This window comes from Heloderma suspectum, chromosome 4 (assembly GCF_057233095.1).
Source record: "Heloderma suspectum isolate Gila_16-S chromosome 4, 16-S_ref, whole genome shotgun sequence".
NCBI classification, from domain to species: domain Eukaryota; kingdom Metazoa; phylum Chordata; class Lepidosauria; order Squamata; family Helodermatidae; genus Heloderma; species Heloderma suspectum.
In genome coordinates, this window is record NC_139461.1 from 275,197,616 (window position 1) to 275,224,463 (window position 26,848).

Here is a 26,848-nt window from a genome sequence, read left to right on the forward strand (position 1 = left end):
TTCATTGTCACTACTGTTGGTTTATTTTCACTCAGCAGATCACCGAAATTCCCAGAATCTGCCTTGAAATATGATTTGATGTATAATTTATTATCTGCCATTATGTGTAGGGATGTAATATACTTTTAAGACTGTCAAGCCAGAGCTCATGTCAACCAATGAACAAAAAACAATACTTGCCTTGATTCATTTACAAGCAATTTTCCCTCTATAGATCTGCCACATGCCTCAACTATAATGTCCTACACTGTTGTCTGTAATGTACACAACACAGAAATAGCTGAGGATTTCCTATTAGTAGGATATCCTGGAAGCCTTTTGGTGACATGCACAAATATCCACCAGAAGCTTCGCTGAAACTATTCAACTCAATTTCTTAGTTTGACCCAAACCACTTTGGAAAATCATGTTTCCAGATGTGAAAGGCTTAGCAGTAGCACATTAACCTTGCTGCAAACACCCAGCCCTCTGCCATCTGCTTTTATAGCACAGGCGACTGGTAGAATTGCAGTAGTCACAGCAGTGCCTGAAACAAGACACAACAGACAAGATAATATTCTACCTTAAATGTCTTCTTTTTTTCCTGTATTAAATAAGCCTTTCAAGAACATTACAGGCAGGAGGCTAGATGGAATCACACTTGATGCCAGAAAAATAGGATGGAAAAGCTTGTAGCTTTCATTTGGCTACCTTATTAACACAACCCATTTTCACTACCATTGATTATATTTATTTTATTAGGTATTTCTTTGGCACACAGGGGCTCTCAGAAGGGTTTACAATGAAAATAATAAACAAGATACACTGCACGCAGGGTGTCCCCCACCACATTCTCTTCTATGGTCAGGGAACATACCTTGCATAATGAAACCCCCAAACACACACAGATTAAAGAGCTGGGAAGCCTGGGGGGGGGGGATCCCCACAGCAACGGGTTTAGTTCGCTCACCACTTTGCTGCAGTTTTTTACTGGAGCTGAATCTGCTCCAGGAAAATACATGAGGCTTGAAAACCCTGGGGACACACAGGGCTTGAAAACCTGGATTAACCCATAGCTAGCCTGGGGCTCTCAGCAGGTCATAGTTTGCTGTGAATTTGTTGGGTGGCTACTAGGGAGAGTTTTGTACACATCATCATTTAGAGAGCCTGTTCCCTCCCTCCCACCCTCACCTTGCCCCACCCCTTCTGCTTTCTCTGGCCAGTGTGTGTGTCAGTGCCCCCTCCCTCCCCATCCTATGTCCGACCCTCCCCCACCATTTAAAAAAAAATCCCCTCTAAAACCACAATAGCTAGGGATGTGCGAACCCACCCCCTTGCAGGTTCTCCAGGCACTTGCCCAGCAGCCCCTGCCCCTGCTCACCAGTCCCCAGACCGCACTCGAGTCCCTCCTGGGCTTGGCAACCAGCCCACACTCACCCCTGCAGCTTCCGCTTCGTCAAGATCCATGGTCACCTTTTTTGAAAAGTAAAAAGGTGATTGTAAAAATGTGCATATTTGTGTATGCGCAAAAATGCGCATTTTGCCAAAAAGCTAATTTTCACTCATATACAAATATGTGCATTCACATTTTCACGCATACTCAAATATGTGCATTTTCGCGCATACACAAATGTGCACATTTTCTATCGTCATTTTATTTTTCAAAAAATCAATGGCAACCACAGAACTTGATGAGGCTGCTGGGGTGAGTGTGGGCCGCTCGCTGAGCATGGGCAGGGGGTGAGCAGGAGCAGCTGCTTGGCAAGTGGGGCTCGGGGGTGCGGGCAGGGGGGTTCAACTGGATTCCTGGATGGAATCGGGAGCCCGGGCCATCCCTAGCAATAGTGCAACTGCGACAGTACTAAATGCGCAGACCTATTGATTTCATTTTACTTGTGGTGCTGGAACCATCAGGTGGAGTAGTTCCTTCCTGGGGGACTTTACCCATTCCCCCTTGTTTCCCCAGTGGAAGTAGTTTTTCCCATTCTGAGAAAAACTCCAGGAGTGCAGCAGCAACCCATAGTTTGATATTAGGAGAACAAGCCTAGGCTCCCTCTGAGCTCACATACTCCCCCATCCTTCTCTGGTGCAGCCGTAAGTTGTATTTTAGAAGCTCTGCAGTTATTCATAACTATGGTTAGTGGGAACAAGCAAACTCCAAACCATCGTTTATGAAGCTGGCTTGTTTTCACTAACCAACCACAGTTAAGATTCACTACACTTTAGGGTTCAAATGACACACTAAACTGGCATTAAACTAAACCAGAAATGCAAACTTCTGATTGCCTCATGGCTGGGCTGGATGAGGATAGATGAAGGGGGAATGTGCAAACATTCTTATAATGGTAAAACACAGTTTGGCATTATGGCAAAACACAATCATTGTAGGGACTGTGGGCTGCCTCCAACCCAGCAAGATGCCCCTAAGTCATCCAAAAAAGTGTACCTAGTTTTTTCCCTAGTGCTCATCCTCTATTCTCCAGAAGGAGAACTATAGTGAGAAGAAAAAATGACCAGTGATCCATAAAGATAGCTGTTAATGGCAATACAACTGTGGCACTTTCGCATAACAAAAACCAGAACCAGCACAGAAAAGATATGAGATGGATTTCATTATGTCTGAACTTACTATATTTCAGCCACAATTTGTCAAGATGGCAACCAACTGATGGATATGTCAATTTCTGCTCTACAAACATGTGACACAAACCTCTTTTCACCTTACTACAAGCACATTTGCATATGTACCATAGTAAACTACTCTCCAAATTTCACAATTAGCATTGACCTTATGATGGGGGAGCAAAGATGGCTCCGGACTGAGCTGGTGCTTCATGGATCCTGTCTTTGAGTTACTGGCTCAGGGGGCTTCACCTGCCCCTCACATTGTCTGAGGTAATGGGTCATAGGGCTAGCCCACCCCTTGCCTTCCCCAATCCAGGATGGTGAGGTGTGTGTGTGAAGCTAACTCTAGTCTCAGCTGTTTCCTAGAAGAGCCACTTGGAAAAGGCAAGGGGAAGTGAAGTTGCTTTGCTCTCCCTCACATTTCCCTACTGGGATAGGGAAGGCAGGAGCAAAGCCAGCTCCCAACTGGGCCAGCAGTTCAAGGAACACTCCTTGAGATGATGGGTCAGTCAAGAGCTGGATCAGGACCTCTCTATTCCTCAGCTGACTGGTGCAAATCAGCTGAGGATCAGAGGGGGGCTGATTTTCATTCCCTCCTCATCATGACATGCTGGTCAGGGAGGGTTAAGCCTCCCTGCCCACTGAACATCCCCAGTGTTCAGTGATGAGGATGAAAATGCCTCCTACCCTCAGCTAACTTACATGGATCAGCTGAGGAGGGTGTGGTCTCAGAAGGGTGTGTGTGTGTGTGTGTGTGTGTGTGTGGAAACTGAGCCGACAGAACCCCAGAGCAGTTCTGATTATGAGAAGGAACAGCAGTCCGTGGGAGAGGAGCTCGCTCATCTCTCACAAGCACCAGAGATTCCTCCTGCCAGCATTCCTGGGATAGATAGTGACCCTGGCAGTGAAAGCGCTGGAGGGGGGCTTGCTGGACGCTCGATGCCGACAGCAACGACAGCTGGAGGGCACCGAAAGGAGGCATAGTGCTCGTCTGGCACGCAAGCAATGGTCGCATCCCAAGGACCCAAGGGAAAGAGGGAGGAACTCTCCCTAGCCCATAAGTTCAGGGTCTTCCCGTAATTCTCCTTCAAACGGGGACCAACTGCCTAACCTGGAGCATAGGCTACTCTGCTGTTCCTTGCTTAGTCGCTGGTGATTAGCATCTGAAAGAGTCATTAAGTTGTAAATGGATTAAAGCCTTGAAAAGAATCCTTTTGTCTGTGTCTTGAGTTAGCTGTTGGAATAGACTGAAAGAGGCCACCAGGGGGCTCCTGACAGCGTGAATGTGAATGGTGTATTATGTGTGTGAATGATGTGTGTAAGCATGTGTTTGTGAGAATGTGTGTCTCTGTGTGTGAATGGAGTGTGTGTGTGTGTGTATGAAAATGTGGGGAAAACGCATGCCAGCAGTGGCTCCACCCACTTTGGGTGATGGCCCTTCTGACCAGGGATGGGAGAATGAACAATGTTCAAGATCTCTAGGATTCTATTATCATTGTCTTGCCACTCCCCAAATCTCCCCAAATTTGCACACTTTTCACAATCTTCACAGGTCAACAAGCAGCAGATCTTTCCAATATCAGCTGCAGAGACCTACAGAAACATTTGCCACAGGGGAAAGAAGTAAAACTTGCTTCATGGCAATCTATCCCCTTACCTCATAGAGTGTAATTATCCCATTTCCTAATTTGCGCAATGTTCCTCCATAGACTAAAGCAGGACTGATTCAGTCTACTGAGGAAGTTTGTACTAGGAAATTTTGCAGATCCAACTGGGAATCGGGAACAAGATGAATGCAAGCATGTGTCTAACAATTTGCAAATGTTTTTGGTGGACACATCCTCATGCTTGCACTCATGTTTGGGGCTTTGAATGGGGCACGCTCACATGTTTTGTCAGCAAGACCAAAATTCTCATACATTCCTACTGCCAACTCCTTGGTTCCTCACCCTGCTTTACGTGCTCTCCACTATTATGCCATCAGTTATAACTGAAAATAAAGCAGTCAACCTATGTCACTGAGTAGCATGACAAACCCGGGTACAAGCATCAGGGTATTTGAGTTAAGATTCTCCTTACCACCTCTACCTCTGAGTACCACCTCTACCTCCACAATAATCTTCACAGGTCAACAAGCAGCAGCTCTTCCTAATATCAGCTACAGACACCTACTAAAACATACTTCACATTTACAACAGGTGAAAAAATTAAAGCTTGTTTCATGACAATCCATACTCCTACCTCATAGAGTGTAATTATCCCATTAGTTTCATTTGGTGGCTTCCATTGAACGTAGATCTTCTCTTCAAAGGGTCCTCCCTGAATGGATTCAAGGGGAACAGATCCAGGAACTAGAAAGGAAATGAGAAAACCCTGTAAGTTACAATATATTCTACCCTCTTCTTCTAAAGATTCCAGTCTCTAGAGTCACTGCATCATGCACTAAAGAGGGTATTTAGAATTGCTGGGGCATTCTTCTTAAACAAGGCATTGAAGCTGCAAGACTGTGATTCTAGAAGATTCTTTCTTATGGTGGGGGGTAATGGGGGAAATTGCCCCCAGGTCTCACAGATAGATAATACAATTCATCAGTGTTGATGTGGCTATGTTTCAAAGCTTGAAATGAGCAAATCCTTTTCTCTTCAAGGCAGCAAAACTGGTCAATGAAAGCATAACTCCAGATCAAGAATAATTTCAGTACTTTGGATTTGCTCTGTGTCCATTTACTGGACCACTGACTTCAGTGGAGGGCTGTACAAATTTAATTAACATATAGCTCATTAACTCCTTTCCTTCTCCTGAACTTTTAGCATCCTTGGAGTGTGACATATTAGCCTCATGAACTATTAGCCTTCTGGGAGTGTGGAGGAACAGATCAATCACTTCATCCAATAGCAGCAAGGGATAGTTACTTGCTCAGCTCAAGTTCCTGCTAGACATGTTTCCCACTAACTTGTCTTGAGGTTAAAAAAAAATGGGGGAAATCACTAAACTTTATTATGGGGTGATAACATCCCTTTGCCAGAAATTAACTAATTTTTAAACAAACTTCAGAAACACAGGGTACAGTTGTTGGCTTAAATTTGGAGAAAATGATGTAATTCCCCCCCCTCCACATAGTGTGCCAGTGTGGTGTAGTGGTTAGAGTGTTTGACTGGGACTTGGGAGATCTGGGTTCCTCTAGTCCCCACTCAGCCATGAAGCTCATTGGGTGACTGTGGGCCAGTCATTGACTCTCAAACTAATCTACCTTGCTGGGTTGTTGGGAGGATAAAATTGAGAGAAGGAGGACCATGTAAGCTGCCTTGGGTTCTTTACAAGAGGAAAAAAGTTGAGATATAAATGTAAAAATAAATAAATACATATTTTAATTGATTTTTCCCAGAAAGGTAGCAGAAAATCTCCACCCAAAAATTGAGGTTGGCACCTTTGGTCCTTGATTGTATGAGCAGCATCTGTGGGGAGGAGTCTTTGCGATTCTGTATTATAGTCACAGAGTGTTGTGAAATGCTGATAGAGTTTGTACTTGCAAAATCTGACTCCAAGCCCAGTTGCTCGTGTGTGTGTGTGTGTGTGTGTGTGTGTGAGAGAGAGCATTTTGTGTATGCTGATTTTTACAACTTTGTTTTTCAACCATTTTAATTCATGAAAACTTTATTTTTCTTACCATCCTCCTCAGTTTGCACCACCAGCTCCTCACTCTCCATCTTGCCCTCTGGATTTGAAAGAGCCAGCCTAAGTCGTATAGTCATGAAGGGTCGCAGTCCTCGCAAAGTGTAGTGTGATGATGTCTGAATTAGTTCCTCCGCTTCATACTTCTGCTGGTTGAACACATACTGGTAATGGACTGTCAGGTTATAGCTGTGGCAACGGGTCACAACATAACCAAAGGGCTCCCATTGCAAGGTCAGCTGCCGAGATCGGATGTCAACAACCTCCACATTCTGGGGACCGTGCACTGGATCTGTGGAGCAAACACATGATCCTTTAGATAAGCAGGAATGCAATAAGTGTATTCTTGCAGGCCCTTCATAGGTTAAGATTGCTGGCATTACTTCACTCGAACAACCATTATTTCTGCATTTACTTGAGAGAAACTCAGATATTTTGGTCATATGGGCAGATACATTATATTGAAGAAAATCTGAAAGAGTCACAGGATGGATTGGCCTTTCTCAAGCAGCAAATTCTGGGGCAATAAATTCAGCCTATTATTATATTTTTATTTTAGTGAGGTGCCATTTATAGGTGAGCTGCCTCTGGGACCAAATTGTCTTGGGTACTCTCAGGAGAGATTTCATTAATACCAGAAATTCATTTAAGCCTCAACACAGTATTAAAGTTTCTACAATAGTGTGTGCAAAATGTTTTGATCAAATCACTGTGCATATATAGTGTGCAGCTTTGGACATTTCCTGCAATTATCTGGAACTATTTTGCTCAGCAGACATCATGGTGTGGTACATATTCTTCAGTCTGGATTAGGTGAAGTTAAACAGTTTCTTTCGAGCATGACAGCAGTTTCAAAAGGTGTGCTCAGAAATCCTGTACACCAACACTGCTGCCAAAAATGGTCAAATAAATGTTGTTTTGTGGAGTTAATTTACAAGACAAAAGTAATTACAAGGAGACATATGCTATTTGCCTTGCTGCACCCACTGCAAAATGTAACATGGCCAAAACTTGCTGAGATGTTGCTGGCTCTGTGACCAGAAAACCAACTGCACATGGAATTCCTTTCATAAGATCAACACATAGATCCCAATTTGGAGCAACTGAAGCCCTGTGCAGACAGACAATATGGGTATATAAAAGATCTGTACAGGGGCCTATACACATACACTCCACTGTACATAGGTTGTATATGTGTGCTCCACTCCCACTTTAAAGCTTATGTGCATAGGACAGGCATCAGATGTAGGCAGAGATACTATGTGTAATCCCTCCCATGTGCACAGTTGTTTATAGAATGAACATCTGCCCAAGGTTAATAAAACCACACTACTTGGGGTGTGCCCTTATCAAATGCTGCTTGTTATGAAGAATATTTACATAGACATTTCAGAGCAGGAAAAGCATGATACATGTCTTAATTCTGATCATTCTATTTGAACACATTTCAAATGGATTACCTGCTGTTTCTGTCTTCTATTAGAAAGGAAGTACACAAGCATTACCCATTTGTGCATGAGTTTTATGGACACAAAATGTGTGTGTGAAAGAGACAGAAAGAGAGTGAGAGAGTGGTATGTTTATACATTATTACTGGATGCCTTTCAATACTGTGTTTGGGAAATCTTAAATATTATATTCTCCAACTGCTCACTATGAGTGCACATATGGAGATGCATAATATAGTGAATGATTATATATAATTTTCACCCATAATTCCACAATTTCAAGATGCAATTAAAATATACTGCTTGCTAATTCCATCCTCTCCCAGTACGAATGTGTAGAAACATCAGTACTTTTTAAAAGCCCACAAAAACAAAAACATACAGTCTTTTGTTCTTAAAAGCCACATGTGATGTAAGGAAGACAATCTAAAAATTGCTGGGAAACAGAATAATCAAACCCATTTTATTTTATTTCTGCTCATGAACAAGGAATAGATGTGTTGAGCAGCTGGTGTGCTGTTTCTAGCTGTAAGATGGATTACCATTTTTTTCCCCAAAGCCTCAATATAGTCATATTTATTTTAAATCTTGTTTTAACAAATACAGAATTGGCTCCAAATTCCAAACATGCAAAAGAAAGATCTCTCATGCGACTGCGAGAACAGGCTTAGTTGATGTTGCCATTTAAAGAAGTATGAATGTAACTCTTGACCTGCCACCTTCTTTTCTGTCAGGACCTCTATACCTTTAAAAGCTTCATCATGCCAAACAGGGATATAAAGCTTAAAGATGCAGGCATATGAAAATATACACCTGATAGATTATTTCTACCAGGGATGTAGCTTGTAAAGGCATATGGATCATACTCAGGATGATCCTAGAATAAGGATGGTACAAAAAATACCACTTTAGTAAGACTCTTGCTTTACGAATCTTATAGTGCAATGCTATATATGTCTATGCAGAAGTAAACATTTTTGTGAACCACCCCGAGAGCTTCAGCTATTTGGCCATATAGAAATAAATAAATAAATAAATAAATAAATAAATAGTAAGCTCCACTAAGTTCAATGTGACTTACTCATAGGTGAGTGTGTATAGAACTGCAGTCTTAGTAATTTTGCTTTAGGGATCTTAGTAAGCCCCTTGCATTTGGAAATACTCAAGGTTCCTGTTTTCTTGGCATTCCCAATAATATACCGTCCTTCCCTTCTTTTCTGCTAAAGTGGCAAGGGAATCCCACGCAGCTTATTTCAGTATGCAGGAACACTTCACTTATTCTAGACAACAGCAATGCACAATAATGCGAGAATTGGGAACATCCAAAGTATAGCCACCATACATGGCTTGGGGCTCAGTTCTCACATTAACCTCTCTTGACACTGAGGTCAGTGAGTGAGGCACTCTTCTGGGTCCCCCCACCACCTGAAGTCATAGTGTGACAACTGGAGAGTGGGCATTCTCAGTGGTGGAATTCCATTTCTATTCCCTCCTCCATAGAGAGGCTCATTTGGTCCTTAAATTGCTATCTTTTGGTTCCAGGTATAAACCATTTTATCCTTTCAAGCCTTTTAAGTTTGGTTGTAAGGTGGTATGCAAATTTGTAAAACAAATACATAGACAGGTCTTTGTGTTACATGATGGAATGCTTGCTTAGGGAGGATGTTTACAAAAAGATTTAATGGGAAATTTAGATGTTTCTGGGAGAGAGCACACCCACCAGGCTACAATGGGGCAGTTCCCAGTTCATTAGGGATGTATGAGAAATTCATTTCAATTCATTTTTCACCAGATTTTACCCAATTTGCACTTCCTGGAACTGAACATGGACCCAAACACAATCTGCGGACAAAGCCCATACTCTTCCGGGCTGATTATGCAATTCACACTAGAAAAAGCGTGTTCAAAAATGTGTCCATTTGAAAAATGTGCATTTAAAAAGCACGCACACACTTTAAACAAATATGTACATTTCAAAAATGCATACAATTGATGTGTTGTTGTTGTTCAGTCGTTCAGTCGTGTCCGACTCTTCGTGACCCCATGGACCATAGCACGCCAGGCCTTCCTGTCCTAACTGATGTGTTGTTGTTGTTGTTCAGTCGTTCAGTCGTGTCCGACTCTTCGTGACCCCATGGACCATAGCACGCCAGGCCTTCCTGTCCTGCGCTCTCTCCCGGAGCGTGCTCAAGTTCATATTCATTGCATCCGTGATGCTATCTAGCCATCTCATCCTCTGCCGTCCCCTTCTCCTTTTGCCTTCAGTCTTTCCCAGCATCAGGGTCTTTTCCAGGGAGTTTTCTCTTCGCATTAGGTGGCCAAAATACTGGAGCTTCAGCTTCAGTATCTGTCCTTCCAATGAGCACTCAGGGTTGATTTCCTTTAGGATGGACTGATTTGATCTCCTTGCAGTCCAGGGGACTCGTAAGAGTCTTCTCCAGCACCACAGTTCGAAAGCATCAATTCTTCGGCGCTCAGCCTTCCTTATAGTCCAGCTCTCACAGCCATACATTACTACTGGGAAAACCATAGCTTTGATTAGACGGACCTTTGTCGGCAAGGTGATGTCTCTGCTTCTTACTATGCTGTCTAGGTTGGCCATAGCTTTCCTCCCAAGGAGCAAGCGTCTTTTAATTTCATGGCTACAGTCACCGTCTGCGGTGATCTTGGAGCCCAAGAAAGTAAAATCTGTCACTGCTTCCATTTCTTCCCCTTCTATATGCCAGGAAGTGATGGGGCCAGATGCCATAATCTTAGTTTTTTTAATGTTGAGTTTCAAACCAGCTTTTGCACTCTCCTCTTTCACCCTCAACAAGAGGCTCTTGAGATCCTCTTCGCTTTCTGCCATTAGGGTGGTATCGTCTGCATATCGGAGGTTGTTGATAATTCTCCCAGCAATCTTAATTCCGACCTCTGATTCATCCAACCCGGCATTTCTCATGATGTACTCTGCATATAGGTTAAATAAGCAGGGTGACAATATGCAGCCTTGTCTTACTCCTTTCCCAATTTTGAACCACTTGGTTGTTCCATGTCTGGTTCTTACTGTTGCTTCTTGACCTTCGTACAGGTTTCTCAGGAGACAGGTAAGGTGGTCTGGTACTCCCATCACTTTAAGAATTTGCCACAGTTTGTTGTGATCCACACAATCAAAGGCTTTAGCGTAGTCAATGAAGCAGAAATAGACGTTTTTCTGGAATTCTCTTGCTTTCTCCATGATGCAGCGAATGTTGGCGATTTGATCTCTAGTTCCTCTGCCTCTTCGAAACCCAGCTTGTACTTCCGGTAGTTCTCGGTTCGCATACTGCTGAAGCCTAGCTCGTAGGATTTTGAGCATCACCTTGCTGGCATGTGAAATGAGCGCAATTGTGCGGTAGTTTGAACACTCTTTGGCATTGCCCTTCTTTGGAATTGGAATGTAAACTGACCTTTTCCAGTCTTGTGGCCACTGTTGAGTGTTCCAGATTTGTTGGCATATTGAATGCAGCACTTTAACAGCATCATCTTTTAGGATTTTAAATAGCTCGGCTGGAATACTGTCATCTCCGCTAGCTTTGTTGTTACTAATGCTTCCTAAGGCCCACTTGACTTCACTCTCGAGGATGTCCAGCTCAAGTTCAGTGACCGCACTATCATGGCTATCAGGGACATTCAGATCTTTCCTGTATAGTTCTTCTGTGTATTCTTTCCACCTCTTCTTAATCTCATCTGCTTCTGTTAGGTCCCTGCCTTCTTTGTCCTTTATCATGCCCGTCTTTGCACAAAACGTTCCCTTGAGATCTCCAATTTTCTTGAAGAGATCTCTAGTCTTTCCCATTCTGTTGTTTTCCTCGATTTCTTTGCATTGTTCATGTAAGAAGGCCTTCTTGTCTCTCCTTGCTATTCTCTGGAACTCTGCTTTCAGTTGGGTATATCTTCCCCTTTCTCCCTTGCTTTTCGCTTCCCTTCTTTCGTGAGCTACTTGTAAAGCCTCATCAGACAGCCACTTTGCTTTCTTGCATTTCTTTTTCTTTGGGATGGATTTCGTTGCTGCCTCCTGAACAATGTTACGGACCTCCGTCCATAGTTCCTCAGGCACTCTGTCTATCAGGTCTAATCCCTGAAATCTATTCCTCACCTCCACTGTATATTCATCAGGGATATGATTTAGGTCATACCTGAACGGTTTAGTGGTTTTCCCGAGAATTTTACAAGAAGCAGCTCATGATCTGAGCCACAGTCAGCTCCTGGTCTTGTTTTTACTGACTGTATAGAGCTTCTCCATCTTTGGCTGCAAAGGACATAATCAATCTGATTTCGATATTGACCATCTGGTGACGTCCATGTGTAGAGTCGCCTCTTGTGCTGTTGGAAAAGAGTGTTTGCTATGATCAGCGTGTTCTCTTGGCAAAACCCTATTAGCTTTTGTCCTGCTTCATTTTGTACACCAAGGCCATGCCTGCCTGTTATCCCGGTGATTTCTTGACTTCCTACTTTAGCATTCCAATCCCCTATGATGAAGAGGACATCTTTTTTTGGTGTTAGTTCTAGAAGGTGTTGTAGGTCTTCATAGAACCGATCAACCTCAGCTTCTTCGGCCTCAGTGGTTGGGGCATAGACTTGAATTACTGTGATGTTGAATGGTTTGCCTTGGATTCGTACTGAGATCATTCTATCATTTTTAAGATTGTACCCCAGTACTGCTTTTCCCACCCTTTTGTTGACTATGAGTGCTACTCCATTTCTTCTAAGGGATTCTTGCCCACAATAGTAGATATGATGGTCACCTGAATTAAATTCGCCCATGCTTGTCCATTTTAGTTTGCTGATTCCCAAGATGTCGATGTTCAATCTTGCCATCTCATGTTTGACCACCTCCAGCTTACCTTGATTCATTGATCTGACATTCCAGGTTCCTAAACAATATTGTTCTTTACAGCATCGGATTTTCTTTTCACCACCAGACCCATCCACAGCTGAGTGTCCTTTCGGCTTTGGCCCAGCCGCTTCACTCTTTCTGGCGCTACTTGGAATACCCTCTGCTCTTCCCCAGTAGCATATTGGACACCTTCCGACCTGAGGGGCTCATCTTCCGGCGTCATATCTTTTAGCCTTGTGATACGTTCCATGGGGTTTTCTTGGCAAGAATACTGGAGTGGGTTGCCATTTCCTTCTCCAGTGGACCACATTTTGTCAGAACTCTCTGCCATGACCTGTCCGTCTTGGGTGGCCCTGCACGGCATAGCTTATGGCTATGATGTGTACATTTGGGGAAATATATGCACAAAAATATGCATGGATTCATGCGAAAAGGAAAAAATAAACAAAAGCTCACAGTTCTGATAGGGATGAAGTCAGAACAAGCTTCAAGGTGGAAATCAGAGAACTTTGGTGAGCTCAAGTTTTTGCTGATTCACACATCACACTTCCCTACCATTAATGCAGCATGAGGACAAGAAATATGCTGTCCTTTCCAATACAATTTCAATATTTGGCTTCTCTTGCCCCCTCAAGCCATTTGTGAGTGAGAGGCTTGTTTTAAATACATTCCTATTCTTCTTAGCCGCTGCCACCCCATCATGTGTTGGTTGGATTAGCACTCAGACACCACTGGGAGAAACGCCTCTGCAGAAGGCTGCAAAGGCCATCCACAGTAGCACTGCTGTGGCTGGTCAACAGGAGGCAGCCTGGAGCTGGATATTTAAGGCTGACTGGTTCATGATCATCCCCAGCCCTGAGGTTTTGCCCATTCCCACCCTATATTCCCATCCAACCTGTGTGTGAACCTAGCAGGCTGTTTTTTGAGTTTCAGGAGGATTTGTTTCTCTCATGTGGCCTAGATGCTTTGGAGGTTTTTTCCTCCTCCCTATCAGGCACTGCTTCATGGAGGCACCACTTTATTAAGAGTTGAGCTGTTGAAAGTTGAAAGTTCCTGCAATTTTGTTAAATAGGTCACATCTGGCAGGGTAAAGGAAAAGCAAGGAAGATTGGTGCACATGCTGTGTCATCATTTAGAAAGTTCTCCATACCTGAATCTCAAGTAGGGATGTATCCCTTACCTGGCTCCATGCAGGGGCATCTGCGGTTGGGGGGAGGCACTCCGTCCCTCCCCCCGGAATCCTCAATGGGGTGGGAGGTGCTCTGTCCCTCTCCCCAGAATCCTGCCCGGCTGGCTCCTCTCTGTGGCCAAGCCGCGGAGCCGCCGGCCGGCTCCAGCCACCCGCAGCTGGACATCCGGCCACTGGGCAGCCCTGCAGGGACACAAACAGCAGCTGTCGTACCTGCTGCCATTTGTGTCCCTCCCTGTATTGAGCTGTGATAGGCTACGTAAGTATTTACTTACGGTAGCCGCCACCATTTGCGTACGCTGGAACTTCCCCCCCCTGCCATGATAGGCTACATAAATACTTACGTAGCCTATCACGGCCTCCTCAGGGATGCAAATGGCAATGGCTACGACAGCCGGCATTTGCATCCCTGCAGGGCTTCCCAGCGGCTGGATGTCTGGCTGCAGGCAGCCGGAGCCGGCCGGTGGCTCCATGGCTTGGCTGCGGAGCGGAGCCGGCTGGGCAGGATTCCGGGGGGAGGAACGGAGTGCCTCCTCGCCATCGAGGATTCCGGGGGGAGGGATGGAGTGCCTCCCCCCCACTGCGGATGCCCCTGCGCGGAGCCTATCATGGCTAAGAAGAGGAGGAAGTGAATGGCCAGGATGGCCGCCATTCGCAAAGCAGTGCGCACGGGAGCAGGTAAGTGCTCTGTTTCACGTGCCTTTCGTGGGGTGGGGGCAGCGGGGACTTTGACCTGCGCACCTTTCGTGGGTTGGGGGGCGGGGGGCTTAGTTCCGCCACAGATTTTGGGGGGCTGAATGCACTGGCATTCGGCCTCACCGAGATCCGTTGCGGAATTCTCTGACATCCCTAATCTCAAGGCTCCTAGGGCATATGGGATCAAGGCTTAGAAAGTTCTCTATACTTGACTGTCATGGCTACTAGGGTGTATGGGATAGGGATGTACGAATCCCTTACCTGGCTCCATGCAGGGGCATCTGTGGGGGGGGGAGGCACTCCGTCCCTCCCCCTGGAATCCTGCCCAGCCGGTTCCGCTCCACGTCCAAGCCGCGGAGCCGCTGGCCAGCTCCGGCTGCCCGCAGCCGGACATCCGGCCGCTGGGCAGCCCTGCAGGGACACAAATGGTGGCTGTTGTACCCACCACCATTTGCGTCCCTGTATTGAGCCATGATAGGCTACGTAAGTATTTATGTAGCCTATCACGGCAGGGAGGAAAAAACCCAGCATACGTAAATGGCGGTAGCCACCGCCATTTGCGTACACTGGGTTTTCCCTCCCCCCCGGCCGTGATAGGCTACATAAATACTTATGTAGCCTATCATGGCTAGGAAGAGGAGGAAGCGAATAGCGGCCAGGACGGCCGCCATTCGCAAAGCAAATGGCGTCCCTGTGTTAGCCGTGATAGGCTACGTAAGTATATACGTAGCCTATCACAGCTAGGAAGAGGAGGAAGCGAATGGCGGCTGGGACGGCCGCCATTCGCAAAGCAGCGCGGACAGGAGCAGGTAAGTGCTTCATTTTGCATGCCTTTCGTGGGGTGGGGGCAGTGGGGACTTCGTCCTGCGCGCCTTTCGTGGTTTGGGGGGGCGGGGGACTTCGTTACACCACGGATTTCAGGGGGCCGAATGCACTGGCATTCGGCCTCACCGAGATCCATTACAGAATTCTCTGACATCCTTAGTATGGGATCAGGGACTGGCACAGTTTGGGGCCTGAACACCTCACTCACCAAAAGCTTTTTTGCCCTGGGAGGTGGTGATGTGGCCAGGCTTCTGTCAGTACATCACTGAATATGTAGGTTGTGAGTACGAGCCAAGAGAAAGTTGTGCAACTCTTCCAGGGCTCCAAGCCCTACAGGGTAGGTATAGGAGTGAGCTAAATAGAATGAAATCAGCACATTGCAAATCCAGTTAAAATAATAAATAACGCTTTGACCTCTGCGTGGGCTCTTAATTTCTGAGTCTAGGTGTGACCTACTTGTCATACGTGAAACAGGGCTTAACTTGAGACCATGTCAGGAAGACTGTGGCCAGGTGATCTATATGCTTGCTCTGTCTGCCGTCCAGGTCCTAACTTTTGATAGGCACATTCAAAGCCCCTGTTTTTCCTTGTTATGGTTCTTTATCTTTAAACCAGACCTTGGACTGGACCACCAACTTTCAACAGCTCAACATTTAATAAATAGAGGACACTATCAAATAGAGGACTGTTCTCTGTCAGCCATTCAAAAAGAGGACTGTCTTCTATAAAGTAGGATACATGGGCATCCTACACCTCAGTCTTTTTAATGTCTTGCTACTCTGTCTCTCAACCAGAGCCATGATTACCTACCTTCTCCCCCCCCCCACATTTGCAAATAACAGAAAGTGCCCAGGTCTGAGAATGTGACTTGTAGGTAGGTCTCAGCCCCATAGATCATTCTTTGAAAACAAAGCACCCACAGTGAATCATCTTGACTTAGATTCCTGCATTGAGTAGGGGGTTAGACTCGATGGTCTTATAGGCCCCTTCCAACCCTACTATTCTATGATTCTATGAGCTGTCATCACTGGTTTGTGTAGGATCCCAGTCCTCTAGGCTAGGCCCATGTTTTGTTTTAAATAAGGCTCAACACAACAGTTCTTCAAAGTTCCATTCTGAGCAACTGCCCAAATGTAACTAAACAATAGCATATCCACATACTTTGGTTAAAATAGTGCAGCTTTCTCATGCAGAGACTGATAGCTTTTTACCCCATGATCCCTGTAATATTGCAGGAAGCACAACTGAATAAACATGTAAAGCAATTAATCCAAGAGGGATTCTTAGCATGAAATTTCTGGAAATAAAAGAAAAAGATAAGACCAAAAATCAATCATTTTCCCCCTAGTTGACATTAGAAATTGCTTCCTATCTCATCCTCTTATTTATCACAGATGCTTAGCCAACAGGGATGTACAGAATGTGAACAATAAATATTTCGACAGCTGACTAACAAGCAACCAAGAAGTATAGTTTTCTGTAAAAGAGCAACCTCTTGAAAAACACAAACAGGGACAGATCACTTCATGGTGAATCAAAGGAAGAAGCAGCAAAAGCGTCATCTGATTCAAACTCCCATTCCAACCCCCTGCCCCAGAAGTGCAGGGTAGCAGCTCAGACTTTAAACCACCATGCAGGACCAAGCTATGGAGTATATGCAGTCATACAAGGAGTTAAGCAAGGCACCCTTGAGTTAATCTGATTTAGTTAATTGTTTCTCATTTCCCTTCCTATTGTATCCTTCCCATTTCCTTATGCTTTTGCTTATTAGATTGTAAGTCTGTGCACAGGGCCTGTCTTTAATTTTATTAGTGTACAGCGCTTTGGTTTGAAAGCACTTTATAAATAATAAATATTCATCATTTTTATTAATTATTAATTATTCATAATGTGTATACAAGATGGTAATTATCCAGCCCAATAATACTTCCACGTCCTGTAAGTAGCATTTATGTCATTGGCTCTCAAAGACTGCTGTCAGATGATAATATTTACTGCCGAGGTGCTTGCTCAACTAACAAGCAACAATGTGTACTGGCCCTTGCTTCAGACCTGCTGCGCAGAAACTGTCCCACATGCTCACCACATGGCAAGACCTCCAAACCAAACCTCACCACACTGCCGCAAATGGACAGGATAGAGGACGGCTTCGAAGAGTGTCCTTCCATCAGCAGAACAGACACCTCTGGTGGATTTAAGTCCTCTTCCCTCTGCACTCTCCCCCCCCCTCCATATGACCCACAAATCTGCACTGGAGGGTTGGGAACTCTCCAGAGCAGATTTGGGGTGTCTGCAGGGCACAGGTGAGGAAGGAAAAGGGATACTTCCATTGCTAGAGTGGAAGTCTGGTCATGTAATGTTGGATTTAGCCCATGTGGTTTCCAGTGGTATGGTGAGAATCCATGTGGGGAAACACTACACATAGGCAGCTTCCCTACATGATGCAGTCTGTAGACTGTGTGTGACCAGTTTTAAAAGGCAGCAGTCAGTTGGCTGCTTGTCATTTGAGTCTACTCTGTAAGGGCCAAACTAGGCCTGGTTTAAATATGGTACATGGTGTAATTTAAAAAAGAAATAAAGAAAAAAGAACAACTGTCCATGCAGAGTTCCATTATCGTGTATGGACTGGGTTGCTGGGCTTGAGTATTTAGCATTTGTGCACCAGCCAGTTGCAATGACCAGGCCAAAGATCCCACAACACTAATGTCTGATGTGTGCAGGAACCACCAATGTGCTTTAAACGTGACATCAAGCATATGTAACCCTACATGGCTATAGTATGGTTATTTTTCTTTAACATCCCAGACATCTCATTTAACCAGTGGTGTATCCAAGCCAGGGCTGAGGGGGTCAAAGCACCAGACCCTTTTTATTAGCAGGAACAATGACATCAAGTGCCACCCGCCACATCCCCTGTTCCTCAGCATAGCAGCAATCTTCACAGTAGCTGGGCAGGCTGGATTAATTTTCCAGCAACAATATATTGTTGAGAGCTATCCCATCCATGCCCACGCATGCACGTGCATACATACCGATATGGATCAACATAGCTACCTGGATTTTTGGACTCTCCCAGGGGGTGGGTGTCCATCGGGGCTGTCATGAAGACCACCTGCACATCAAAATTTACCACTACATCACTGCTTTTAACCCAGACCCTAGGCATGATGCTAAGCACATGGCTGCTGTGAAGAGGGCAGCCACACACTCCCTTTCCCTATTTTAACATCCAGTAGAATTTAGCCACAGTCCTACATAAAGGCATTCTACATTTCCCCTCCCCTGCTCAATATTATGGGGTGGGCAAACACTGGGATGTTAGGGTACTGATTTCTTCTTTTAGCAGTTTCGTTTATTGAATGAAGACAGCAAAGATGAAGTAGAATAGTTCTCTTTAAATGCTAGTCTATGTGCCATGCTCATTTCTTTTCCTTCTGAACAGTGCCAGTGTAACTTACTGGTGGGAAACAGAATTCAATCAGTGTGCATCTTGTGCACCATTAAAAGCAATGCTGTGTGCCACTGACAGGGTCACAAAAGATGAGCTTTGGGGGGCTCAGAGCAATATGGACATCGACTCAGTGCTGTTTCATTAGTGACAGGAACAATTTCACAAGAAGATGGGCTTTGGGGGGTTCGGAACAATATGGGCATCTTCTACTCAGTGCTGTTTCATTAGTGACAGGAACAATTTCTTGCAATTAAGCTCCTGCAGCAGGTAGTTAACCTAAAGGGCAATGGCTGATTGTCTCCATTTAGCTTTGCTGCTCAACTGAAGCCTTTCATTCAGAGTACAGCACTTTGATAGGAGCTCTGCCTTCCCTCCCACTCTGCTTGCCTGGCAGTGGGAGGCAAAGCAGATAGCTGTTATTAACAAGAGCCTAAATCAAAATTCCCAATCCCACAGCTTGCTATATGCCAGCAATCGCAAAAGAGTAAAGAAAATCATCCTCATCAGTCAAAAAGGAATGACAGAAAAAAGGAATAACAGATTCAGAAAGTGGGACACTTCTAACTGTAGCAGATTGATGGTGAGTGACTTTTCCTTGAGAGATAGTGAGGTCCTGGGTGTATGGAGGAACCAGGGCCTTCAAGCAAAATGGTATATTATTTTCAATAGAAAGATGGAACAAAGCACAAACAGGATGGAATTAAGGCACAAAAGGGGCTTCCCTGTTCTCTGTTGAAAATCAGTTTCTTGACCTATAGAGTTTTATGGCTTTGCATGCATGGCAAAAGGAGAAGAGTCAACTCTGTTGCCACTGCTAATGGTCATGAGTCCTCACAGATTGTCTTCATCCACCCCCCTCTAATGAATAGTCTGTTTGTTAGCCATCCCTGTTCTCAAATTGTCTCATATACCATATGACCACCACATCCTCTTTCCTCCACTTTTGCTTTGTCTCTGGAAGTTCATGTTCCAAATGAACCCTTGTTTGCAGCTTTCCCTAAATGATTCCTGTTCACATGAGCATAATGCTATGCTGCTCTGATTCTTCCTGCTGTGTTAGTAAGTGATTTGCTTGGGCTGGTCCTGAGGCTGCTCTGCAGGTTAATTGTAATCTGTGGTTGATCTTGTAATATTGTTGAGCTTTTTGCTGCCTGTTATTTGAATTTTTATTTGCTGCCCTGCATCAGTTTGTCATGGAGGTCTTTGTGTGCAACGCCCATGTGAGGTATGCTATTTGCCACACTACCTCCTTTCCTAGATTCTGCCACCGCTCTGTGATTAGTAGGTGGCCACTGAGGTGCAGAGAAGCCTCAGAGTCTCTGGGAATTTTAACTAGAGGGAGAAGGAGCAACCATCTGAGCCTCCAGTCACCACTGGGAGAATCAGCCCATTTTCACCTGTGTCTCCTTGAAACAATAGACAAAGCTGTTATCTTGGTTGAAACCTGGGATAACATGACAAGGCGGAGTGTCTCATGAGTGGAACTGCTACTTCTAGGGATGGATGAATCTGTCTGTTTTAGTTTCTATGACTTTCAAACTTTTTGAAGTACAAGGTCGTCTTTCTGCCCTGTTTCTGCATCAGTTTGCAAATCTTTGGGTAAAAATTTCACATGAAAACTCATTTGTAGTTTTGTATGCATTTCTCCCAGATATGCATTTTTTACCCATTTCTCCTAATGTATGCATTTTTGTATATATGTTTTCTAATCGAAGTATGGATTTGGGGATGCATTTCTCCTAATGCATACATTCCATTCCATTCCACGTATGAGTTTGAGGAATGTGCATTGTGTTGGTTCGCATTAAAATGTGAACTAAATTAATTTCTCCCCCATCTCTACCTACCCTTACTTGCAAGGTGCAATTTATCTGATGGAGGTCTTTGATAAGCTGAATTGTGCTAGCAGACATCTTGACTGGCTGCTTGTGCCAGTTTCTCTGATCATCACAAGGAGAATGTCATAACTTCTGCCCTCATTGGCCTGTTTATTTTTCATTGATTTAAGACACTTATATCCTGCCTTTCTACCAAATTTAGGTCTCCAAGGCAGTTTACAAAATAATGAAAACAATCAATTACAATAAAAGCAAAGATTAAAATAGAAAATAGAACTTGTAGCCAACAAACAAACAGTAAAGATGAACAACTAACTAATCAGTTGCCATCAAAGGCTTGGGTAAATAGGAAAGTTTTAATTGGCAGCTAAAAAGTAATAACGTAGTTAGCTGTCCTGATAAATAATGCAGTGTGTGTGTGTGTGTGTGTGTGTGTGATTCTGTTTAATCCCAGCTCCTGGTATATACATTTATACATTAAGGCTCTCTTTTGGGAGGGCAGGGAGGACAGTGACCCCCCCCCCGCCATACCTCTGCCCCATGTTTCAGACCAGTGTTCCCCAAAGCACCTACAGTCAGGGCCAGAAATATTGGAACAAGGATAACTGTTTTGGCAGTTGGCCTCAGTATACCACCACACTGAAGTTGAAAGGAAACACACCCAGATGGGAGCGAAGTCAGGACTTTCAGCTGTAATTCAAGGGGTTTGACAAAAGTGGAACACTAACCATTCAGGAAGTACAGCGAGTGGCATGCACACCCACCCACTGTTGGTAGCTCATAAGTAATGGAAAAAACCAACATCATTTCAAACTGAAGGATCGCCTTTAATACCTGGCTCATAAGTAATGGTAAGAATGGCTGACAAGCAGCTGCATGGCCAGGTGTGGCTTTGTTTCCTGGGATCCCATGACCAATCAAGCAGAGAAAAGGCCTGGAGGTGGTTCTGAGTGTTACATTTGCATTTGGTAGCTGTTCACTGGAACTCCCAACATGAGGTCCAAAGAGGTGTCCATGCAAGTGAAGGAGGCCATTGTTAGGTTGAGGAAACAAAATAAACCCATCAGAGAGACAGCAAAAACAGTGGGAGTGGCCAGTACAACAGTTTGAAACATCCTGAAAAAGAAGGAATTAACTGGCAAGCTCAGCAACAGCGAAAGGCCTGGCAGACCACAGAAGAAAACTAAAGTGGATGACCGCAGAATGCTGCTCATGGTGAAGAGGAACCCTTTCACAGCATCTAGCCAGGTCAAGAATGCTCTTGAGGAGGTAGGCATGTCATTATCAACATCTATAGTCAAGGGACAGCTTTATGAATACATAAATACATTATACAGAGGCTTCACAAGAAGGTGCAAACTACTAGTAATGCTCAAGAATCGAAAGGCCAGATTAGCCTTTGCCAGCAAACACCTAAAAAGGCCTGCCAGTTCTGGAATAAGATTCTTTGGACTGATGAAACCAAGATTAACTTGTACCAGAATGGGAAGAGAAAAGTATGGAGATGTCAGGAGCACCCTGGCGGCCTCTTTCAGTAGACTCCAATAGCCAACTCAAGACACAGATGGAAGGTTTCTTTTCAAGGCTTTAATCCTTTTACAACTTAATGACTCTTTCAGATGCTAATCACCAGCGACTAAGCAAGGAACAGCAGAGTGGCCTATGTGCCAAGTAGTCAGTTGATCCCCGTTTGAAGGAGAGTCACTTGAAGAACCTGAACTTATGGGCTAGGGAGAGATCCTCCCTTTTTCCCTTGGCTCCACAGGAAGCGGCCGTTGCTTGTGCGCCAAAACAGGTGCTACGCCTCCTTTCCGTGCCCTCCATCACTCGTCGCTCTTTGCGTCTGTGTCGAGCATCCAGCAAGCCCCCATCCTGCACTTGCTCACTGCCAGGGTCACTATCTATCTCAGGAATGCTGGCAGGAGGAATCTCTGCCAGCTGCTGTGCCTGTGAGGGATGAGCTGGCTCCTCTCCCATGGATTGCTGATCCTTCTCAGAATCAGAACTGCTCTGGGGTTCCATCAGCTCAGTTTCCACCCTGACAGGAGAAGGAAAGGAACAGCTCATGATCCAAAGCATGCAACATCACCTGTCAAAAATGGTGGAGGCAGTGTTATGGCATGGGCATGTATGGCTGCCAATGGAGCTGGGTCACTGGTGTTTATTGATGACCTGACTGCTGATCAAAGCAGCAGGACGAATTCTGAAGTGTATAGGGCTATACTTTCTGCTCAGATTCAGCCGAATGCTGCCAAAATGATAGGACACCGCTTCATATTGCAGATGGATCATGACCCAAAACATACAGCAAAAGCTACCAATTCGTTTCTCAAGGCAAAGAAGTGCGATGTTCTTCAATGGTCAAGTCAGTAACCTGATCTCAACCCAAAAGAGCATTCTTCTCACTTACTGAAGACAACACTGAAGGCAGTACGACCCAACAAGCAGCAGCTGAGGGCAGCTGCAGTAAAGGCCTGGCAAAGCATCTTGAGGGAGGAAACTCAGCATTTGGTCATGTCCATAGGTTCCAGACTTCAGGCAGTCATTGACTGCAAAGGATTTTCATCCAGGTATTAAAGGCGATCCTTCAGTTTGAAATGATGTTGGTTTGTTCCATTACTTATGAGCCACCAATGATGGAGGGGGGTTATGCCACTAGCTGTTCTTCCTGAATGGTTAGGGCCCCACTTTTGTCAAACCCCTTGAATTACAGCTGAAAGTCCTGACTAAGGATGGACGAAAGTCCCTTACCTGGTCCTGCAGCTGTTTTCGGTGGGGGGGGAGGCGCTCTGTTTCTCCCCCTGAAATTCTTGGCAGGTGGGGAGGCGCCCCGCCCCTCCCCACCAAAATTCTGGCAGGGGGGGAGGCGCCCCATCCCTCCCCGCCAAAATTCTGGCCTGGGGGGAGTGCCCCGTCTCCCCGGCCGCGAAAGAAAAAAGTTATGTAAAAAAAAAAAAAAGTGATAGGCTATGTAACGATTTACGTATCCTATCATGGCTAGATTTTCAAAGTCAGCTATGATAGGCTATGTAAATCTTTACATAGCCTATCATGGCTGACTTTGAAAAAAAAAAGCGCTACGCAAATGGCGGTGCCCTTATTTTTGCCGTAGTCTACGTAAATATTTACGTAGACTACCTGTGCCCAAATAAGGAATGCAAATGGTGGCGCCCATGGGCGCCGCCATTTGTGTACGCGCGTTTGTTTGTTTTTTCTTTTAAAGCAGCCATGATAGGCTACGTAAACATTTACGTAGCCTATCATGGTGTTTTTTAAAAATCATGGTGTTTTTTTAAAAAAAAAAAACACGTGATAAGCTACGTAAAGATTTACGTAGCCTATCAAGTTTTTTTGTTTTTTTGTTTTTTTTTTACTGGAAATGGCAGTGGCGGCAGCTGGTCGGAAGACCAGCCGCCGCAGCTGCCACCGCTGCCGCACCGCTGCCGAACCACCACAGCCACCACCGCCAGGAAGATTCGCCGAAGGTAAGTCCTGTCCCGGGGGGGGGGGGCAGACCGTTTCACCACCGATTTCAGGGGGCCGAATGCGCTGGCATTCAGCCTCCTCAAGATTTGTGGCGAAATTCTCTGAAATCCCTAGTTTCCTTTCAACTTCAATGTGGTGGTGTACAGAGGCCAACTGCCAAAACAGTTATCCTTGTTCCAATATTTCTGGCCCTGACTATGTATCTCTGGCTATGCAGTTTAGAAAACCCTAAACCCTAAATTATTTTAAAATGCACTGCTTTTCTGCAATGTAATAATGAAAAGATTAGGAGAGCTCTTTGAAGCTTGCTGTGAGTCTTGAGCAGGGATGTGCAAATCAGCAAAACCTGAGCTTGCCGAAGTTCTTTGAATTCCATCTGAAATTTTTTTCCAAAACTTTATTCTGAAACTCAAGTGTGTATCAGATTGAAAGCTTTTTTTTTTTCTTTTGGCATGAAAATCCATGACTATTTTAATATTTTTTCCCCAAATGTATGCATCAATTGTGCATATCTATGAAATGTATGCATTGTTCTCCTATTGATTAAAACATATTTGTGCATATTTTTCAAATGTACACATTTTTCATGCACATTTTTCAAATGCATGCATGCTGTAGAACACAATTGTTTTAGTCCATAAATCACATTGCAAGCTGGAAACGTCCAGACATCAACTACAGATTGCGCCCAAGTCCTTATTTGGCCCAGAAGGTGTCAACTTAGTAAATCCTGATCAAAAACAAAATGAATCTCATACACTCCTAGTTTTGAAATGGTGTTCCTCTTCCATATCAAAATATAGATGTGCAGGTGGCATCAGAAGCACCATGGGCAGCACTAATGTGGTTTAGTATGTTGTTGCAGGTGGGTCTATAAGTTAGGGGTGGGAAACATATGGCCCTCCAGATTTGTTGGACTGCAAGTTCCATAAGCCCTTGGCAGGATAGCCAATGGTGAGGGGTGGTGGGAGTTGTAGTCCAACAACATCTGGAGGGCCACACATTCTCTATCCCTTCTCTAGATTGAGCCCATAGACCAAAGAAGGCAAAGGGAACTAAGCAAGGCTGGCCCTACCATTAGGCAGAATGAGGCAATTGCCACAGGCAGCAGATCTTGGGAGGTGGCAGCAAAGTTTTGGAGGAAAACCTGTGTGCCATGCAGCCTGCTCTGTGCCCCCTAAGTTAGCTTGCTGCCTTCAGGTGCAGTGGAGAATGCTGTACCATTGTCAGTGTTGAAGACAGATTCATCTGGCAGGCCAGCTGGCTTTCATACATGGAATGGGCAGGAGTGCCATATTGTTCTTTGCTTCAGGCAGCAAAATGTTTTGGGCTGGCCCTGGAACCAAGGGAAGTGTGAGACAGAGGGACAGCTGCCAGTTCATTGTCTTTAGTAATATCCTGAAATCATGAAACTGGTTCACACACTGGCCCCTGTGTGTAAGCATGAGTTGGGTTGCAAGCCCAGGTTAGTAGCTCATGCACATACTCCCACCATGTATGAGAAATTGCCCACACAATCATTCCACATCCTTTTGGGGATTGTTGGCAGATCATGCATATGCCTCAGCTCAAACATGCCATTGTACCATTGACAGGTATAAGAGCCCAAGACTTGCTCCCATTCCCAAGTATGGCAGATTCTCAGCAAGGATAAAGGCTGTTTCCCGCCTCCCAGCAGAGCAGAGGAAGCTGCTCCAGCTGCTCTAGGGACTATAAAAGCAAGCAAGCTCCGAGAGAGCGAGCGATCAGAGCGAGCGGACAGGGAGAGCAAACAGGAGTTGGTCGAGGGAGTTTGGCAGGGGATGTCAAGGGGAAGGCCCCTAACATTAAAAAAAACAACAACTTCTTTTTTACTTTATTTTTCTTGTAACACACACTTCCATACCAGTGGAACTCTGTTTTTAACCTCCAGTGAGTAGAGGACCAGGCACAGGCTACTCTAGAACAATCAGAAAGCTAGACAAAAAAAGGGAAAAGAGGCTATGGAAGGACAAGACTCTCTAGTAAGGATGGGAGAAACCCCTACCTTTTGTTCTGGGGGGTGCTGCAGTGGGGGATCTGTCCCTCCCCCCAGAATCCTCTTCAGCCAGCGCCTCTCTGCGGTGATTCCACAGAGCCAGCTGGTGGCTCCGTATCGCCAGCGATACGGGCGGCCGCCATTGCTGTGCCATATCGGGCTGACTCCAGCCGCAAATGGCGACCTCACGTGACCTCACCTCCACAGACAATAAACAGAAAAGATGGAGGATTTCCATGGAGTTCAAGACTCAACCCCAGCAAAAGAAAGCCTCGGATCACAGGGAAAATGCCTTGTAAAAAGAGTAAAGCCGGTAGGGTTGGCGGAGAATTTCTCCCCGAAACTTCGGGGGGCCGAGCGCCAACGTGTTCGGCCCCCCGAACAAGTTTCGGGGAGAAATCCTCTGAAACCCTCCCACCCCCCGCACCCCCCCCCCGGGACAGGACTTACCTTCGCCGAATGTCCCTCCCGGCGGCGGGTCCGGCTGGCGGTTCGGCGGGTGTTCGAGCGGGGCGGGAGCGGCAGCTGGTCTTTCAACCGGCTGCCACCGCCGCCATTACAATAAAAGAAAAAAAAAACGCCCCCTGATAGGCTACGTAACTATTAACGTAGCCTATCACGGCTAGATCAGCAAAGTCAGCCGTGATAGGCTACGTCAATCGTCACGTAGCCTATCACGGGTGACTTAAAAAAAAAAAAGTGTGTATGGATAATGGCGGCCCCTATAGGGAGCTGCCATTCCCGTTCCTTATTTGGTCGCTGTA

The 26,848-nt window shown here is 45.2% G+C and overlaps 1 protein-coding gene across 1 annotated transcript in view; it reads right to left on the reverse strand.

The window, feature by feature from the left end:
- Positions 1 to 26,848, reverse strand: part of PTPRT (protein tyrosine phosphatase receptor type T) — an 838,546-nt gene that overhangs the window by 345,260 nt on the left and 466,438 nt on the right. Inside the window, exons 8-9 of the mRNA XM_084851682.1 lie at positions 6,272 to 6,568; positions 4,846 to 4,955 (exon numbers count right to left, since the gene is read on the reverse strand). Of these exons, the coding sequence (XP_084707808.1) occupies positions 4,846 to 4,955; positions 6,272 to 6,568 (407 nt within the window). The remainder of the gene's footprint in view (positions 1 to 4,845; positions 4,956 to 6,271; positions 6,569 to 26,848) is intronic.